Source organism: Aulonocara sp. 'chitande type north' Nkhata Bay, linkage group LG9, assembly GCF_057382095.1.
Source record: "Aulonocara sp. 'chitande type north' Nkhata Bay isolate Kocher_YH1m ecotype deep benthic linkage group LG9, A_spYH_male_GT1.1, whole genome shotgun sequence".
NCBI lineage: Eukaryota > Metazoa > Chordata > Actinopteri > Cichliformes > Cichlidae > Aulonocara > Aulonocara sp. 'chitande type north' Nkhata Bay.
The window spans coordinates 10,125,064-10,144,966 of NC_141352.1; the positions used below are offsets into that span (position 1 = coordinate 10,125,064).

The window sequence follows — 19,903 nt, forward strand, 5'->3', positions numbered from 1 at the left end:
ATATGGCACCTGACTACTTAGCTGATCTCCTCTGTCTGTACAGCCCTCAGAGAGCACTAAGATCATCGGGCCAACTGCTCTTGGTGCAACCTAGGTCTCGGCTGAAGACCAGAGGAGACCGTGCCTTTGCCGTTGCTGCACCCAGGCTATGGAATACTCTCCCTCTTCATATTCGCGTGTCAGATTCCATTCAGTCTTTTAAATCACATTTAAAAACGTATTTGTTTGATCTGGCATTTAAGGCGAATTAGGGTAATTTACATCTGGCTCTGTATTTAGATTATGGAATTATCTTATATTTTAGATATTTGTAATTTATATTTTATTGTGATTTTATTTGTACTGCGATTTTACTGGAAAGCACTTTGGTGTACTTCGGTCTTAAAAATGTGCTATATAAATAAATTTTGATTGATTGATTGAAGAAGGCTGATATAATCATGAAGCGTTAGGACCACAGTGCTTTGCAATGTCAGCAGTTGGCGGAAGAAGGCTCTCAACTATTTTCGTTACCTTAAGTTTGTCAGATATGGTACGATCTGTGAGGGGGAATTCAACATTGTTGCGCCACGTATCATAATCAGCTTCGAAAGTAGAGCAAGGGGTTTTCTCCGAGAAGGGCCTTTGCGTGACCTTGAGAAGGCATTTCATTGTTCATAATGACATCCTCAACTACTACTCTCTGTACTTCAGGTGGAGTGAGCTGTTCAGGTGGTAAGTAGATAGTGGTTGTTCTGTGCGAGGCAGTCACCTCTACACTTGGAGAGGATGAGTGAGAGCCATGCTCAGGCGAGTGGGTTGAACCACTGCCCAATTTAACAGGACTTTGATCCTCAATGATGGTTGGTTCATCTCAGTCTGTGTCACTAGTGAACTGCGGATTTTGACTAGGCACTGATGCATTTGGTCCAACTGTGGGGTTACTCTCAGTGGACTTCTTCATTTTGGCCAGCTCACCTAATAAAACCTCAAAATCTGCACCACTCAGTTCGGCAAGACCTTTTAGTTCAGGTAGGTAAGAATGGATTAAACACGAACCCCTGTCTGCAGCATACAGCCAGACAGAAGCTGGATATGATGGACAACACTTGGGTTACGGCTTTGTCTTTTGCAAGGTAAGCTATCCTTAAGGAACTGGACTGGTTCACCTGATTGGAACTCCACAATGGCTGTGTTTTTAAAATGTGCCTCTGTGCTAGTTATTTTAATTACTCTTCCAATGGAACCAAACTACCCTAAGTAATCAATAACCTCATTGTCAACCTCATCACCTGTTACCCTCCTACTAGGACAGAGTTAGGTACTTTGACACCTTCAGTTTGGATTACATCCATGTTCTTATTACTCCAACCCAGAATGTCATTGACAAATGTAATGATTTGACCCAAAAGGCATGAAAGCACCAGTTGCTAAACTTCCAAAAATAAAAGGAATTAAACCTCCTGGCTGGTGCGCCACATTTGTGTAGCACCTCTACTCAGGACCAGTACACTTTCACTTCAAATAGAGACCCTAGACATCTTAATACGTTCAGAAGGAGGTTTTGTTTTGGAGACTCACAAAAGGAATTGGCTTGGAAATGAACAACTGAGACCTTTATTGCCTCAGTACCATTCATAAACATATACAGCACAATAAACCAAACTGCACACTAATAGTGCATTTTAAAGGTGAATAGATATAAAGCAGAACAAATAAAATAAAGACAGTCGAATGAAAGACTTATACTGAATTGTATCAGAACTCTTTTGAATGAATAAAACGGATGGAAGTATTCCCATTGTGAAGTTTGAATTGTCCAGTCTGAATTGTCCTTTAAAGTCGTTGAAACCTGTAGCGGAAGTGTCAGTGTGCAAACCCTATTATCTGGGATAGGGCTTGTCTGAAATACAGGGATGCTTGAATCAGTTTCTCAGGCAAATCCTACAATCCGATCGCATGGCTGGCCACATCATTTCATGATCATTCAGGATCTCATTTGGGCTGTTCTCGCCGTCAGTGGTTCTCCAGAATCCTTTCTAGTACAAAAAACCAATCTACACAAACAGTGCAGAACAATGAATTTCTTTTCCATCTTGTGTTCTTAACATGAGCTCATGAACTTCTTTTCCAAATGTATTAATAACAAATGGCATTCCATTTAGCTTTACCAAGTTACAAGAGTTACAGTAACTTGTTTGTACCAGTATCAACTATTTTATCACAATTATATCACAATAAAGAACATCAGCAGCTTAAACAGTAATGTAAATAGTCATCGCAATCAAGGTGACATTCATCCATAAGGCTAACAAGCAAAGGTAACTTAATTCACAGTGCAAGTACTAATGAACTTGAAATATGCTCATTTCTATTAAGACTTAACCATTCTAATATAAACAGAGCTAGTGCTTCTATCTGAATACCTCCCCGATCGGAATATGGCTTCGTGGGGGTAGGGTAGCTAACAGCTATTAGCAGCTAGCATCGGCAGTAAAACACCTTTAGCTCAAAGCATTCAACACTTATAACACACTGTAAAGAACAACAAGAAAAGTAAAACAACACACCAAATTTGATGAACAAACGGCATGTCACTCACTGGGATATTCCAACACAAATAACTGGACAGACGTTATTCCCTTTGTGGTCAGAGTTCGGGGCCTAATAAAAGAGTAGCTTATTAGCATTTATACGTAAAACAATCTGGTCTCATTAATCAGGTTGCAGCATTGCATACCAAATACTTTTCGGTGAGCTCCGACACACACTTGACTGCCATCAGAGAGGGAAGATCTCATAGGAAGAGACAGGTAATGCTTCCTGCGCACTAGACGCACGGTTGTCAGAACACAAAACTGCATTACAGCACCCCCTTCTGACAATAACAGGCTATAGCCTTAGATAAAAAAAAGAAGGGGGGGGGGGGGGGGTTACGGCCCTGTATTTCACATGGGTTACACTATTATCTAACAATTCTCAGCCTGTAATTTTGTACTTACTATATAAGTCTAGGATATTCTGTTCAGACTAATTTGGCGCAGGAAAATTGCACCCTGACTTAAACTGGCTATGATATCTAAGCATGTTTGGAAATCCCTCTGCAGCTCTACATGTCAGTCTCAATAATTCAGTTCAATCATAGAGCCAAATTCACTCTTTTACCCCATTATTACATGGAGGGCCAACTCTTAATGAGAACCATTGCAATGTATATATATATAAAAAAAATTAAAAAAAAAATTCACTAAATGAACTTTATTTAATCACTATATTCCTAACATGCACAGACAGTGAGTGACTTCTCTCTGCATGTCTTATTTTCACCTTTGACCTTCACTGCGATGTCTGGGAGCCCGTCCCCTTCTCTCTGCCTCTCACACATCCAGTAGCAGGCCATGTTTGTGCCTTCATGAGCTGTACCATCCAGTGTTTTGCTTTATTAAGTCTTTATTATCAATTTTTTTGTCAGTCTCGTATTTACATTTTTCTTTATATCCGGGAGATCTCTCAATCTTGCCAAATCCCATTACACACAATGTACATATGTTTGCACTTCACATCTCCTTTAGCCCATTTTTAGAGACTCAAGTTCATTTATCAACACTTAACTGTTGGAATATTTCCTAAAAATAAACTGAACGTTGAAACCAAATATTTCCTTGGATTTATTGAAATGAATATTTGCAAAGCAATCAAAACAGCACAATCTTCACACCAGCATTGACAAAAATATCACCTCTTTTATACTCCTTGTATAAATTGTATCCTACCTACACCCGTTTTCACACCTTCTCTTGTGCAATTAGGTAGAGGATCATTAGGAGGTCCCTCTAAGGGGGACGCTCCCACAGAGCTTAAATCTGGAACTCTCCACCATTTGACCTTAGACCTGAAGAAGATTCTCGGTTGAGAGGTGAAATAATCTTCAAGCAATTTAAAGAAGTCCAGATTTTTAGGGTCTGTTGCAGAGTGAAAGTTTTTCCACAAAAGGTCACAGTGAAACTCTTTCCCACCACCACAGTGATGACAGGGTTGAGAACTGGATCCATCTGTGTCGGTCTGCTTCTAAACAAAGACACAAAGACAGTGTAAGTCAGGGAATTCCTTCAACATTTTAATTCTGAAAGTGGCCTGAAATAAAAAGTAAGCTGATTCTGAGGGGGTCAGGTGGGATACACTGATTGGTTTTAGTTAGATGACCCTCCCGTTGTTCATTTAGTAAATACAAGTAAAATGGATTGATTCTTATAAAGCACCTTTTTACTCTGCCTGAGCACTCAAAGTGCTTTATACAACACGGTAAAGCACTTTGCATGCTAGAGTAAAGTGACCTGGTACTGAGACTCAATAAATGTCTTTGTTGTAGAGCAACCTTTCTACCAGTGGTAGGCAACCTTTCTGATGATGAGTGCCATCTAAAATTTCCTCAAAAGTCAATTTACCATATCAACAATTGCATTAACAATAAATTTAATAATGCTGCATATCAACAGTTACATAACTGCTAAGTGCTACATAACTTTGCACTTTTGCTGTAACGAGACAAATTTCCCACCTGTGGGACTAATAAAGGTCATCTTATCTTACACACTATATAGAACAACTTCATAGAAATAGATTTGCTATATTTCAAAAAAAAATTTTTTTATCCATAACAAGAACACCATAACAGCAAAGGAACTATACAAACAGAAAATGCAGATGCTATTAATGGTCACCTCACAACAATGGTAAATGGCCTGTATAGCGCTTTACTTAATCCCTATGGACCTTGACACTGCATTCAGTCATCCACCCATTCACACACTGGTGTTGGCAGCTACATTGTAGCCACAGCTGCCTTGGGCGCGCTGACAGAGGCGAGGCTGCCGGACACTAGCGCCACCGGGCCCTCTGGCCAACACCAGTAGGCAACGGGTGAAGTGTTTTGCCCAAGGACACAACGACCGAGACTGTCGGAGCCGGGGCTCGAACCGGCAACCTTCCGATTACAAGAAGAACTGCCAACTCTTGAGCCACATTCGCCCCAAAAACAATGATAAGAAAAAATAAACTGGGCTAATATGACTTATCTTTAAACAAGGATTTGCAGATTAATGTGATCCCTGCCGCTGCTTTGTATTTGAAAGTTGTGTTATCTGGGGATCATATTTTGTAACTCGTTGAGGTGTCCCGTTATATCAGCGAGAAAGAAACATTGTCAACCCATCTTGATGCATGCTCAATCATCCAGGTAAGTAAACCTCCAAAAATTGATTCTGTTCATCTGGACATATAATTTTGTGGGAGAAACGTTTCGTCACTCATCCAAGTGACTCCTTCAGTCTCAGCTGACTGCAAGTTTCCCCCAATCTTATAAACAGTACATTTGCATAATGGTCAGTGGTTGTTGATCAATGGTCATGAGAATCTGCATAATTAAGCTTAAGGAACTGAACTCCCAGCACATTGTTCCTTCAGTGGGCTGGTTTCAGTCATTATCTAAATGCACTGTTTCCAAAATTCCAAAATTGAGTCCAGTAGAATTACTAACATTCAAACACAATTTAATGAGCACAGTTGAACGAAACAGTCAGTCTTAAACAAGAAGATAATAATATACATACATACCTCACAGTAACTGCACTTGCAGTTTCTTTCTGGTGTGGCTCTGTTGGTGGATTTTAAGGTAACGTGGCGCTTTAAAAGTCTTCTCACACAGGTCACATTTATAAGGTCTCCCCACAGTGTGGGTAAACATGTGGCGTTCTAAGTCTTTATATCTCACAAACAGTTTCCCACACTGATCACAGCAGTAAACGTCATTTCCACTATGAATGCGGAGGTGAATATTTAGGCTGCCTAGCAAGTGGAAGGTTTTTCCACATATGTGGCAGCTGTACGCCTTAAATCCAGAGTGGATAACTTGATGACGCTGTAAGAGGCCACTGTGAGTAAAAGCTTTACCACACTGATCACAGCTGTATGCTTTAACTCCACTGTGGCTGAGTTGGTGTCTTTTTAAGCTTCCAGCCTGGGTAAAAGATTTTCCACACAAGTCACAGGTGTATGCTTTAACTCCACTGTGGATGAGTTGGTGTGTTTGTAAGTTTCCAGGCTGGGTAAAAGATTTTCCACATAAGTCACAGGTGTAAGGTTTAATTCCACTGTGGATGAGTTGGTGTCTTTTTAAGCTTTCAGCGTGGGTATAAGATTTTCCACAAAAGTCACAGGTGTACGCTTTAACTCCACTGTGGATGAGTTGGTGTCTTTTTAAGCTTTCAGCGTGGGCAAAAGATTTTCCACACAAGTCACAGGTGTAAGCTTTAACTCCACTGTGGACGAGCTGGTGTGTTTTTAAGCTTCCAGCGTGGGCAAAAGACTTTCCACACAAGTCACAGCTGTATGCTTTAAATCTACTGTGGATAAGTTGGTGTGTTTGTAAGTTTCCAGCGTGGGCAAAAGATTTTCCACACAAGTCACAGGTGTACGGTTTAATTCCACTGTGGATGAGATGGTGTCTTTTTAAGTTAGCAGCAAAAGTAAAACTTTTTCCACACAAGTCACAGCTGTATGCTTTAACTCCACTGTGGATGAGTCGGTGTGTTTTTAAGCTTTCAGCGTGAGTAAACGATTTTCCACACAAGTCACAGGTGTACGGTTTAACTCCACTGTGGATGAGATGGTGTCTTTTTAAGTTAGCAGCCAAAGTAAAAGATTTTCCACACAAGTCACAGCTGTATGCTTTAACTCCACTGTGGATGAGTTGGTGTGTTTTTAAGCTTCCAGCCCGGTTGAAAGATTTTCCACACAACTTACAGATGTAAGCTTTAACTCCACTGTGGATGACTTTGTGTTTTTTTAAGTTTCCAGCCAGGGTAAAATTCTTCCCACACTCGTCACAGCTGTATTTTTTCTGCCCCTTTCTTCTGTGAGGTTTGTCGGCCTCCTGAGAGCGCTGACTTCTCGCTCCGTGTTGGTCCTGCAGTGACAGAGATACAAACAGAGGCAGTGAGTGAAATGCAGTCGTGGAACAAACTGACTCCATTAGTGGAATCAAAGATGTCAACAAACACGTCGTAGGTGTGTTACCACCACCTTCTAGTGATAGTATGACATTACAATTATGAGCTACAATGAGAGTTGTAACCTGCACACAGGTTCAATAACAGATATTCTTGCTCACCTTTTGGGTTGAAGTCATTGTTTCCTCTGTAGTGGCTGAGCTGAGTCTAAATGGCTCGTCTCCTCCTGATGATCAGCTGGAACAGTTAACAACAGTGGTGAGAAACTGCAGTAATGAACCTCCACTGAGTAACTGCAGTTTGGTGCTTCATTTGAACCTCATAGATTTTATTAAACAAAATGGATAAAAAATACTCTACAAAACAGAAGGTGAGCTGATAGAGTATCATCATCTCAAACTACATCAAGATTCTCAGACCATGTCACGGTTCACTTGATCCCTGCAAACAGGCACAAACTGAAACTGTCTAAAGCTTTTGTGAAGACACTGAAGCAGTGGACTGATGAGGCTGTGGAGAATCTGCAGGTGTGTCTGGACTGCACCGACTGGGAGGTTTTCAGGATTGTTACCAACAGTTTGGATTATTATAGAGATGCTGTGACGTCCTGTAACATCAGCATCTGTGAGGAAGCTGCACAGCATCACACACCAGGGTGAGTTAGAATACTGACCAGCTCTGGTTCACAGCTAAGCTAAAGGAGCCTGAGGCTGGAAAAGCAGGAAGTGTTTCAGGCAGAGGCGGAGGCAGACATTTGATACACCCAGGGCTTAGCCCTAAAGGGTGGGTGGGGGGGGGGGGGGGGGGGGGGGGGTTTAGAAATGACTGAAAGATTAATCGGCTCCGTTTTGGCAGGCAAGGCAGAACAAAACCAGGGCTGTATCATGACACGCGGACTAAACCCCAATTCAACCAGACCCAGAACTGATCCGGAATTAAAACAGGACTAATGAGGATTTAACCAAGACAGAACCAGAATCAGAACTAGATGATAGTAGAACTAAAAATCATCATAGACCTGCACTACACTTATTTTTTAATTCTACCAAAGTCCACTATTTAGATTGAGAAAAGTTTATATAATTATTTAGCCTTGTTGTGCAAACAAGCTGCATAACTTAATAAATATAGAATTTGAAAAATAACAAACCTAAAAAGAAACACTAGGTACGAGATACATGAGGACCTATGATACAGTGATACTTTTGGTAAACAACCATTTGACTAACACAGGGGTGGGCAATCTCAGTCCACGAGAGCCGGTGTCCCTGCAGGTTTTAGATGTGTCCTCGAACCAACACAGCTGATTTAAATGGGTAAATTAGCCCCTCAACATGTCCGGAAGTTCTCCAGAGGCTGGTAACGAACTAATCATGTGATTCAGGTGTGTTGACCCAAGGTGAGATCTAAAACCTGCAGGGACACCGGCCCTCGTGGACTGAGATTGCCCACTCCTGGACTAACATGTGTGTCTCACCTGCTCTTGTTCCATCTCTGTTCTGTCCTCATTCTCCTCTCTCTCCCTCTCTGTGCTGACAATCAAGCCAAACACCAACATCATCAAATATACAGTGGAAACCAGATATTTACACACTCTTCGGATAAAAACACTTTCTTAATTGTAACATCAAATCAGACTAAATGTTTATTTTTTTAGATTGATAAATATAAAAAACATATTTGTTAACTTTAAGAGTAAAGAGAGAAACTATCTGTATTAATTGTAAATGGCACCAAATTGTATTCAAACTTGAGCCACACTTATGGAGCTCCACAGTTGTCTTCCTGGGCCCTATTTCAGGAAGCCGGTTTAGTGCAAACTCTGAGTAAGTATACCCTGAGTTAACGAAAACTCTGGGTTTTCGGTTTCACAAAGCGAGTTTAGATTAATTCTGAGTGAGTCACTATGACGACACACTCCGTGAAGCTAACCTGCCCCCTAGCAGGTTTACTACAACTAACCCTGACTGTCTCCGCCCCTTTGTCGGAAACCTGACAGTAGGAAGTGTCGGACATGGCGTGCCCCGTCCTTGAAGAGCCAGTAGATCGTGAAGCCCTATAGCGCGGTGCGCCCTATGTGTTGTAAGGAGGACGTAGTAGAGAACACCATGAGAACGTTAAAGGCTGAAGTGTGGGCGTTGATCGTATATACCAGACAATCGCACATACCTGTATAAAAGAACAGGTATGTGCATTATGCAGGACATCGTTGTTTTAACAACCCTGAAAATGGCAAAGAGACACGCTTACGAAGCACAGTTTAAACTGAAGGCCATCAGCTACGCGGAGGAACATGGAAATCGAGCAGCGGCGAGAGAATTTAAGATTAACGAATCGATGGTTCGCAAATGGAGGAAGCTGGAAAACAAGCTCCGGCAGGTCAAGAAAACGCAGCTGAGTTTCCGCGGACATAAGGCGAGGTGGCCCGAGTTGGAAGAAAGACTCGAGCGGTGGATCATCGAGCAAAGAACGAGCGGGAGAAGCGTTTCGACGGTCACCATTCGGCTAAAAGCAGTTTCACTAGCTGAAGAGATGAACATTGAACATTTCCAAGGAGGTCCGTCTTGGTGCTTTCGTTTTATGAAACGGTGCCATTTTTCCATCCGGACCAGGACTACGGTAGCGCAGCAACTTCCAGCGGATTATACCGGTAATGAAAAGCTGGCCATCTTCCGCTCCTACTGCAGCAAACACGTCGGCGACAAAAACATCCAGCCCAGCCACATCACAAACATGGACGAGGTCCCGCTCACTTTTGACATCCCGGTGAGTCTCACTGTGGAGAAGAAGGGGACCAGCACGGTAGCGATACGCACAACGGGGTATGAAAAGTCTTCTTTCACTGTTGTGCTTGGCTGCCATGCTAATGGACAGAAACTGCCGCCTATGGTGATTTTTAAGCGAAAGACTTTGCCTAAAGAGAAGTTTCCAGCAGGAATCATCATTAAGGCAAATGAAAAGGGCTGGATGGATGAGGAAATGATGAAAAAGTGGCTGAGGGAGGTGTATGTAAGGAGACCAGGTGGTTTTTTCCACGCATCACCATCGCTCTTAATCTGTGACTCTATGCGTGCCCATCTCACAGCCGATGTGAAAAAACTTGTGAAGCAAATGAACTGTGAGCTTGCTGTCATTCCGGGAGGCCTGACAAAGGAACTCCAACCGCTGGACATCGGTGTGAACCGCCCGTTCAAAGTAAGGCTGCGAGCGGCCTGGGAGCGATGGATGACCGGTGGAGACCACAGTTTCACTAAGAGTGGAAGGCAGCGCCGGGCGAGTTACGCCACAATTTGCCAATGGATTGTAGATGCTTGGGCTAACATGTCTGCACTGTTGTTCGAGCTTTCGCAAAAGCCGGCATCATTTCCGAGGAGCCGCACGGCACGGAAAGTGACTCTGACAGTGAAGAAAGTGAACCTGGCATGTTTGATGGAGATTTAGCGCAGCTGTTCAATTCAGACACAGAGGATGAGGACTTCGATGGGTTTGATTGATGATAGACGAATAAACAGATTTTCTGTTCAACTGGCTTTATTGGTCGCCTGTGTTTCCTGTACACAAAGTATTAAAAGATGTGAACCTCATAAAGTGTCTCTGTTGCTTCCTCCTCTGTAACAGCTGTCAATGTTTCTTCATTATTTTCCTGTAGTAAAGAAATAAACAACATTGCTGTTCTACTGTAAACTCATATAATCTGTGGAGTATTACTCACAACTGCATGTTGGTCTGGCTCAACAGGAGGCTGCACCAGATGCAGTACACCACCACCATCAACTGATAGAATATGAGGTTTATACAGGTCACTTATAACTTACAAGGGACCAAATGGCAATTAACAAACATACCAATCACCTTACACTTCATTGTCATTATGCTCTCAAAGACAACCAAGCCTGAGGGAAGGCAAAATCAGTAGGAAAATAACTTCACTACAAACAAATTCATTATGGTGAAGAGTTTATCAAATGAATGAGTAGCACTGCAAAGGTGACTGTGAAGAAAGGATGTATGCACATCATGTATTATTTTGAATTTACCCCTTATGTAGGCACTTGTGTCTTGCGGGGTTATTGCCTCAGAGGATATCCCCGCAGAGATGCCTTCAGCCACAGGGCGCCCACTGTTTTGGCTGAGGGCCAACTGCTCAGCCTCTGTGAGTGGTGGTGGTGGAGGACCCCCACCTGTTTTTCGGGCCTCCGCTTTTTTTCTGTTGGCTATAACGGGGTCACATTTGAGCATACAGAGTAAGTGCTTACAGAAAGAAAATTAATGTAGCCTCTAACTGCAATTGATTTACATCGGACAAACAGACCAAGCACTATGGCTCATAATACAATTACACCTCACCTGTTTGGACTATATTTTTATATTTCATTTTTACTTGCTGCCAGGAACATTTGGGGCCTGTTGGGTTGCACCTGCGCTCACATCACATCACAACATAAAATGTATAAAATAACAAATAAAATAACATATGATAAAATAACATGTTAAATGGGTGGAAATCCCTAGATCAATGTTTAAATTAACACTCACGCATTGACTCTGTCGGCTATGTTTTGCCATGCATGCTCCCTTTCTTTTGCAGCTGAGGCTGTGTTACCTTTTTTTCTGCAAAATTTGCATGTTATCGGCATATGCTGCCATCAGAATTTCGGCCTCAAGCGCTGTAAAATTCATTGACCGCGCCTTCTTTCCCTCCGTCTCCATGGTGACTCGCTTAATCTGTGCTCCACTAATCAGGGCTTTATGTATCCTCGTGCGCACGCTTCACTTGGGGTTAAAGCAACTCCGCGTTGACTGAACTGATTGTTATCAGCCTTTCTGAAACCGAATATTCCGAGTTGGACAGTTCGGGGTTACTCAACCCTGAGTATCGTTTTTCACTCTGAGTTTTCTAAACTGGCTTCCTGAAATAGGGCCCTGGTGTTTTGTTGACATCTCTTGATGTTCCCATGTCACAGAAACAGGCTCTGTGTTTTGCCTTATATGCATCCACAGCTGTGCCACCAGTTTACTCACATGGACTCTACGAACCAATCAGAAGCTTCTTCAGCTCAGAATGGAATCGTCTGGAGTTTCTTATTAATTAACAATAAACCTAGTGCATATGTACACTTGATGAAAGTGATTAAAATAGACAGCGGAAACCGATTTATTTAGCCGTGGAGGGTAACAACTGAAAATATGAAATAAACACACATGTAAGCTAAGACTCTCTAAAAAACAGCATTGTTGTTGTTCGGCTTTTCATTTTGCCATTTGTTGATTCACTTGAAGAGCAAGTAACGTAATATTGGTCAAGTGATCAGTTTGATATCAATCTTTCGTGCTACACCGTCATATTTACATTATTTGTACGGCACGAATGATTTGCTTTGGTACCTGCTCAAACTTCAGTTCTGCTCTGTCTGCGTTTCTCCAACAGCCCACTCGCAGGCAGCAGCTGCCCCGCCCCTTCGCTCAGTCGCTTAGTGTCTGAGCTCGGATCATACCAAAATTAGGGGGGATTTACGCACAGTCGTAAATTCCCACAGTGTGCACTTGTGCCAGGTTGAAGGACTACTGCATATAAAACTGTTCAGTTAATACTAATTCATATCAGCTGATATAAGGAAAAAATAATGTAAATATGGTAAGAAAATGGTTAAGAGTTTCGTGCGTTCTCCTCACTGCAATAAACGACTGCATGAGAGACGCAAGTCATGATCACTCTCGTGATTCTTTTCCCTCTGTTTTCAGGTAAAAGTGTTTAAAAGTTGATATATTTCCCATGTGTACACTGTTAAGATATTTAAGAGGTAATCCTTCATTGTTTTGTAAGAGTTTAGAAACATTGTATTTGTCCGCATATACGTGGCGGTTTTGAGCGTCAGTTTTGTACTGTGTAATGGCCAGTAAGATAACGGCAGGAACTAAAAACGCCGCTATTGTCAGCCATTTTGTCAGGAAACCTGTTCTGGCATATATGGTAAATGGCCTGCATTTGTATAGCGCTTTACTCAGTCCCTAAGGACCCCAAAGCGCTTTACATATCCAGTCATCCACCCATTCACACACTGGCAATGGCAGCTACATTGTAGCCACAGCTGTCCTGTAATCACTTTAGTGTTTTGGTTTATTATTTAGTGTTTTTCTTCCACCACGTTACATTTAGCAGTACAGAATGTGAAACGTCTCTGTTCATTTTCACTGCAATAAACTAGTGCATGAGTCATGATCACTCTCGTGATTCTTTTCCCCTGTTTTCAGGTAAAAGTGTTTAAAAGTTGATATATTTCTCGTTTTCAGGGGTGTAACACACTGTGTGCCTCGAATATTGTGTGTACTTTTTGTTTTATACAGTTGTCAGCCAGGCATTTCACTTCCTCTCATGTGTTCATCCACAGCAGCTGGACAATAAAGTTTATAGTGACCCTGATACTGCAGCAGATCGCTCTGGTTTCCTGTCATCACTTCAAATACAAACGAGGCTGTAGAGGTTTGGTGCAGGCAGAAAAACAGCTGCAGGGACAATGACAAGACTTTTCTGCTCCAACTTCTCCCAGCATGCTGAGCTAATGATTAGTTGGTGTTTTTCTCCAAACACTCTCTCACTCTTCTCTCAACGTGTTCACAATAAACTGTGAACAGACACCGAGGAGAGCAGCAGAAGACCTCATTCAGGAGCTAAACTCAACATGAACTGAACTCACAGTAAAGTTAGCTCGGTGCTTACCTTTAGATGAGCCCACAAACCGAGAGAAACTCCACGATGAAGCTGCAACTCTTTCCAAACACAGGAAACAGATCAGGGAGCAGAGACCCACGTGGTTCACGCTGATCTCAGCTACGATCCAGGAGACAAGGGTGGGCAGATCGATGCAGATATCGATCAGGACGTTGGTAGTGGTTTATGATCGATGCTTTAGTTTGTTTCTCTCCTCTAAGTTCACTGCTTTACTCCCGTTTCATGACAAAGCAGCTCTCTCTGCTCGGCTCCTCTCCTGCTAACAAATCTTGCTCCGCCCCCTTCTTCTTCTGCCGTATAGGGTTTACTGGCGGTTGGCAAACAGCAAAATGGTGCATTACCGCCACCAACTGGTGTGGAGTGTGGACAGAAAAGACAAAAAAAATAAATAATAATAAATAAAATCCTCTCGAACAAATGGGTCTGCCTTAAAAACCAAAATACAGCCTGATAACTTTCACTTAAAGAGGTCGTGCAAAACAGATCAATCAAGTCCAACTTCACTTCCATACCGTCCAGCTTTTTGATCAGTTGTCTCCTTTCAATATCAAACCTCTGACAATTCAAGAAACATGTTCTATTGTTTCCTGTTCCCTACTGCAGTCACTCCCCTGTACAGTGTTTACCTATTAAAAACAAGGTGCTATTTGAACCAGTGTGTCCGAATCTCAGTCGAGATATAATCGTATCCTCTATCATGTTTCGGCCTGTACTTCTCATTTTCCCCACTTTCCTTTAGATTTTATAAAACCATCGCCCTTTCCTCTCTTCCTCCCATTGCTTTTGCCACCTTTCCTTCATTTTGTATCGTACTGTACTCTTGAGCTCCGTCCTACTCACACTAATAACCATATCTACCATCGGTCTCCTTGTTGCGACTTTTGCTGTCCTATCTGCCATTTCATTTCCTTTACCTCCACGATGCGCTGGTACCCATAAGAATGTGACCATCTGTTTTTGTTTTGTTTTTTGTTTTTTCTCTGTATGCTTCAGGCAGTGGTTTACCCAAAACACAAAAACAGGAAAGTGATGAACACACACACACACACACACACACACACACACACACACACACACACACACACACACACACACACACACACACACACACTGATCCAGAATGAAGTGATACACACACATGAACACGTGCGCAGTCGTTGATTGAGTGAGAAATGACACACACACCTAAACCGAAACGCTGATTCACTGAGAAGTGACACACACAAATACACGTGCACATGCTCGTGCAATGAAGAGTGATGCACACACACACACACGCTGATGCAATGAAGAATGCTTTGCTAACAAATGCTTATGCTGATATGTGAAATGCTGCACACAAACATCCAAATACAGAATCTGTTACAAGAAGCCATTGATTACTTAGAATGTGTTTTATGTCACCCAGGGGGCATTTAGGTAGATTTAAGGAACAAGGTCTAAAATTGTCTGGTTATGAAAAGAATGTCTGTGCGTGATGTCTCTTTATGGCTCAAGGCCTCGACTGAAATGTTTACTGTGCTTGACACAGCCCTGATGAGGAGCAGTGGTACAGAGTGAAAATGATGAAGTTTGAATGTAAGTTTTATTTCGGAGCGCCACATTTTCTGTGATTGAGACTTAATTCAAGAAGGAACAAAAGGTGCTACAGTACCTGATGTTCTCATTCCCACACAATGTTGTCCCGGGAGGAAGCAAAACCTTCCTGTGAATGTCTCACTGATTTTTGGGTTTTGCTGAGTAGTAGGTTGATTTTATCAGTGAGGTTTGGGTTGTTTTCTTTCTCTACGAGAGAGAGAGAGATGGTTTTATGTTTGGACATGTCTGCAACGGGCCCTAGTATAAGTTATTATATTAGTATTTTATTGGTTACGTTTGTTTTTGCTTTTGTTACAGTGCACTGAGAGGTGTGATCCACAAGAGGTGATATTTTGATATTTTGTGAGTTCATGATTTAATAATTAGCTCTTTAAACCAGGCCTGAAAGATTGAAATTTAAAGCGCTATGAAATGTTCTTACTGAAAACAGTCACAAAGTGTGCTTCTCCATGATTATAATGGGCTTGGGAGAAATTCACTTATAGGGGACACTGATCACATGAGTCCCGAGCCGACCTTAGGAGTAGTAAATGTTGAGCAACAATTCATCCAGCCTGCAACAGACGGTGGATGCTTTGTGTTGTTTTGTTACTGCAGGAGCAGGAGGATAAGAGACTGGAGGGGGAGAATGTAGTTTCCCATGAGAGTGTGGAACTGCAGATGTTAGATTTGTATTGTTGATTGTCATTTATGCTTAGAAATATCTACTCATATATGCTTAGAGTTGCATAATCAATGTCATGTTGGTAGAGGTTTGATCCATAACACTAGAATTACTGAGCCTTTTTTTCCCTGGTGCAAGTCCCTACTACAAGATTTACTAGCCCTGCGCAAATTCCCCCGACCCTAACACCTCTTGGCACCCCGCTGAGATTTTCACAGGTCTTCAGCTCCATTGTTCTCCTGCTTTTGTTGTGCAAACACACCATCCCCCAACCCCCAACCATGAGAGATTCAGGTCTTTCCTTCCCTGCAAGGCTACTTTCTTGTCACTACATTGCATGCCTGTCCATAAACACATATACACAGAGTTGTACATATATTTATATAGCCACACCTTACATAATATGCAAAAAGTCTAGTTATACACACACATATATATATATATATACAGTGGGGCAAAAAAGTATTTAGTCAGCCACCGATTGTGCAAGTTCCCCCACTTAAAATGATGACAGAGGTCAGTAATTTGCACCAGAGGTACACTTCAACTGTGAGAGACAGAATGTGAAAAAAAAATCCATGAATTCACATGGTAGGATTTGTAAAGAATTTATTCGTAAATTAGGGTGGAAAATAAGTATTTGGTCACCTCAAACAAGGAAAATCTCTGGCTCCCACAGACCTGTAACGTCTTCTGTAAGAAGCTTTTCTGTCCCCCACTCGTTACCTGTATGAATGGCACCTGTTTGAACTCATCTGTATAAAAGACACCTGTCCACAGCCGTAAACAGTCAGACTCCAAACTCCGCCATGGCCAAGACCAAAGAGCTTTCGAAGGACACCAGGAAAAGTATTGTAGACCTGCACCAGACTGGGAAGAGTGAATCTACAATAGGCAAGCAGCTTGGTGTGAAAAAATCAACTGTGGGAGCAATCATCAGAAAATGGAAGACATACAAGACCACTGATAATCTCCCTCGATCTGGGGCTCCACGCAAGATCTCATCCCGTGGGGTCAAAATGATCATGAGAACGGTGAGCAAAGATCCCAGAACCACACGGGGGGACCTGGTGAATGACCTGCAGAGAGCTGGGACCAAAGTAACAAAGGTCACCATCAGTAACACACTACAACGGCAGGGAATCAAATCCCGCAGTGCCAGACGTGTTCCGCTGCTGAAGCCAGTGCATGTCCAGGCCCGTCTGAAGTTTGCCAGAGAGCACATGGATGATACAGCAGAGGATTGGGAGAATGTCATGTGGTCAGATGAAACCAAAGTAGAACTTTTTGGTATGAACTCAACTCGTCGTGTTTGGAGGAAGAAGAATACTGAGTTGCATCCCAAGAACACCATACCTACTGTGAAGCATGGGGGTGGAAACATCATGCTATGGGGCTGTTTTTCTGCCAAGGGGACAGGACGACTGATCCGTGTTAAGGACAGAATGAATGGGGCCATGTATCGTGAGATTTTGAGCCAAAACCTCCTTCCATCAGTGAGAACTTTGAAGATGAAACGAGGCTGGGTCTTCCAACATGACAATGATCCAAAACACACCGCCCGGGCAACAAAGGAGTGGCTCCGTAAGAGGCATTTGAAAGTCCTGGAGTGGCCTAGCCAGTCTCCAGACCTCAACCCCATAGAAAATCTGTGGCGGCAGTTGAAAGTCCGTGTTGCTCGGCGACAGCCCCAAAACATCACTGCTCTCGAGAAGATCTGCATGGAGGAATGGGCCAAAATACCAGCTACTGTGTGTGCAAACCTGGTAAAGACCTATAGTAAACGTTTGACCTCTGTTATTGCCAACAAAGGTTATGTTACAAAGTATTGAGTTGTATTTTTGTTATTGACCAAATACTTATTTTCCACCCTGATTTACCAATAAATTCTTTACAAATCCTACCATGTGGATTCATGGATTTTTTTTTCACATTCTGTCTCTCACAGTTGATTTGTAGCTCTGGTGCAAATTACTGACCTCTGTCATCATTTTAGGTGGGGGAACTTGCACAATCAGTGGCTGACTAAATACTTTTTTGCCCCACTGTATACAGGGAGTGCAGAATTATTAGGCAAATGAGTATTTTGTCCACATCATCCTCTTCATGCATGCTGTCTTACTCCAAGCTGTATAGAGATTGAAAATGTGACGTCAGTCTGCTGTTGTAGTTAATACGTCATTTTTCATAACATAATTGGTGATATAGGTTACAAGCAAGTCTGGCGCTGAACAGAAATTGTCGCTCCTTTGTTTATTGTGCATAAATAGTAAATTGTCCTGACACAATATTGTGTTTCGCTTCTGTTATTACCATGGTACATTGACAAAAACATACTTTTATTCACAGGATAAAACAGTTGTTTTGTATCACTAATTGCCCAGTACGATTACAGCATACAATATTATTGTCACTGCTACATTTCTGTAACGCGTACCAGAAATTATTTCCACTACTAATTAATTACCATTGAGCTCAAAGGTCCTATTAATAAACTGTTAACGAATGTGTATTTATGAAGACGATTTGTGAGACTGGTAAACTTATGATACGTACGATGGTCTTTACTTTCTACACGGTGCATTTCAAGGTCCTGTACCCATCCGTCGGTAAACTGTACCTGGGCTTGTTGCAGTGACCTGAAGTTACTAAACTTCATGAGTGTATGCACTCACTCCAAGAACCGTATAATTATAAATATGAGCATGGTGAAAGTTGGGCAGCACGCTAACGTATTTTGTCCCTCTGTGTGCTCGTAAGGATCTAACCCTTTCACTGGTTTGATTTTTTTCCTCGTATCTTTTCTTTGACTTTTCATCAAGTCTGTTTTTGTACGGACCGGCATTGTTCTCCTTCGTTTTGTACATACCTATTTGGGGGGCAAAGAAAAAGCAAGAATTTATTGGAACCGAAGAATGAACGTTTTGCGGTGCTGCAAATGCTTGCATTTGATGCGGTACTTGGTGTCACGGCTGCCGAGGCGAGCCGTGTGGAGTTAGAAGAAGGACCCAAGATGCAGGCAGTGGATGAGATGCCGGTGAGTTTATTTACACAGTGGTGAGAAGGCAAAACAGGCAAGAGGGAAGACAAAACTAAAGACCTGAACTGGGAAAGCTAAATGACAAACCTGAGATGAAACAAAAAGGGAAGAGAGGCAGAGAGACGAGCAGGACACCGAGGAACACAGACTGACGCGGAGTTACACAGACGAACCGGCAACAGGCAGGAGAACACACAGGGCGGGCGGAGGGGGCCCAGGACGGAGGGACAGAGTCCAAAAAGGCCCAGATGGTCAAGTTCAGGAGGCCGACCATGCGAATGGCAGCGGGGCAGGTCCGGATGCCGGCCACGCAGTAGGCAGTGGCGTGGAAACAGTTCTGGGGGCCGACCGTGCGGACGGCAACAGCGGCGTGGAAACAGTTCTGGGGGCCGACCATGCGGACGGCAACAGCGGCGTGGAAACAAGTCCGGAGGCCGGCCACGCGGAAGGCAGTGGGGGCGTTCAGGAGGGCGTCCACGGTGGCGGAGATGCCCAACAAGTGGCCTGGCAGATGACCGATGATGTGGAGGTGGTAGTAGGGGACCTGAAGGCTGCGTGGCCCCTGCAGCCCCAGGCGAAGCGGAGGCTGGACCAGACGAGGCGGAAGCTGAGGCTGGACCAGACGAAGCTGATGAGGATGAAGACACGGAGGCTGGACCAGACGAGGCTGAAGCAGAAGCTAAAGTTGGACCAGGCGAGGCAGCAGCTGATGAAGATGCGGAAGCTGGACCAGGCGAGGCAGCAGCTGATGAAGATGCGGAAGCCGGACCAGGCGAGGCAGCAGCTGATGAGGATGCTGAAGCTGGACCAGGCAAAGCAGCTGAAGCTGAAGAGGAGGCCACTGCAGGTGATGCGGGAGCTGGACCAGACGAGGATGAAGACAC

The 19,903-nt window shown here is 43.1% G+C and overlaps 1 protein-coding gene across 4 annotated transcripts in view; it reads right to left on the reverse strand.

Annotated features, from left to right (window-relative positions):
- Positions 1-14,343, reverse strand: part of LOC147321620 (uncharacterized) — a 31,676-nt gene extending 17,333 nt beyond the window's left edge. Inside the window, exons 1-4 of one of the 4 annotated variants that reach the window (XM_086305695.1) lie at positions 13,705-14,343; positions 7,148-7,223; positions 5,593-6,943; positions 1,581-4,047 (exon numbers count right to left, since the gene is read on the reverse strand). In XM_086305695.1, the coding sequence (XP_086161821.1) occupies positions 5,594-6,943; positions 7,148-7,165 (1,368 nt within the window). In that variant the 5' untranslated portion in view covers positions 7,166-7,223; positions 13,705-14,343 and the 3' untranslated portion in view covers positions 1,581-4,047; position 5,593. Of the gene's footprint in view, positions 1-1,580; positions 4,048-5,592; positions 6,944-7,147; positions 7,636-8,463; positions 13,350-13,704 lie in introns of those variants that run through there. The other 3 variants (XM_086305696.1, XM_086305698.1, XM_086305694.1) reach the window with 3 other exon arrangements.
- Positions 14,344-19,903: the final 5,560 nt, after the last annotated feature.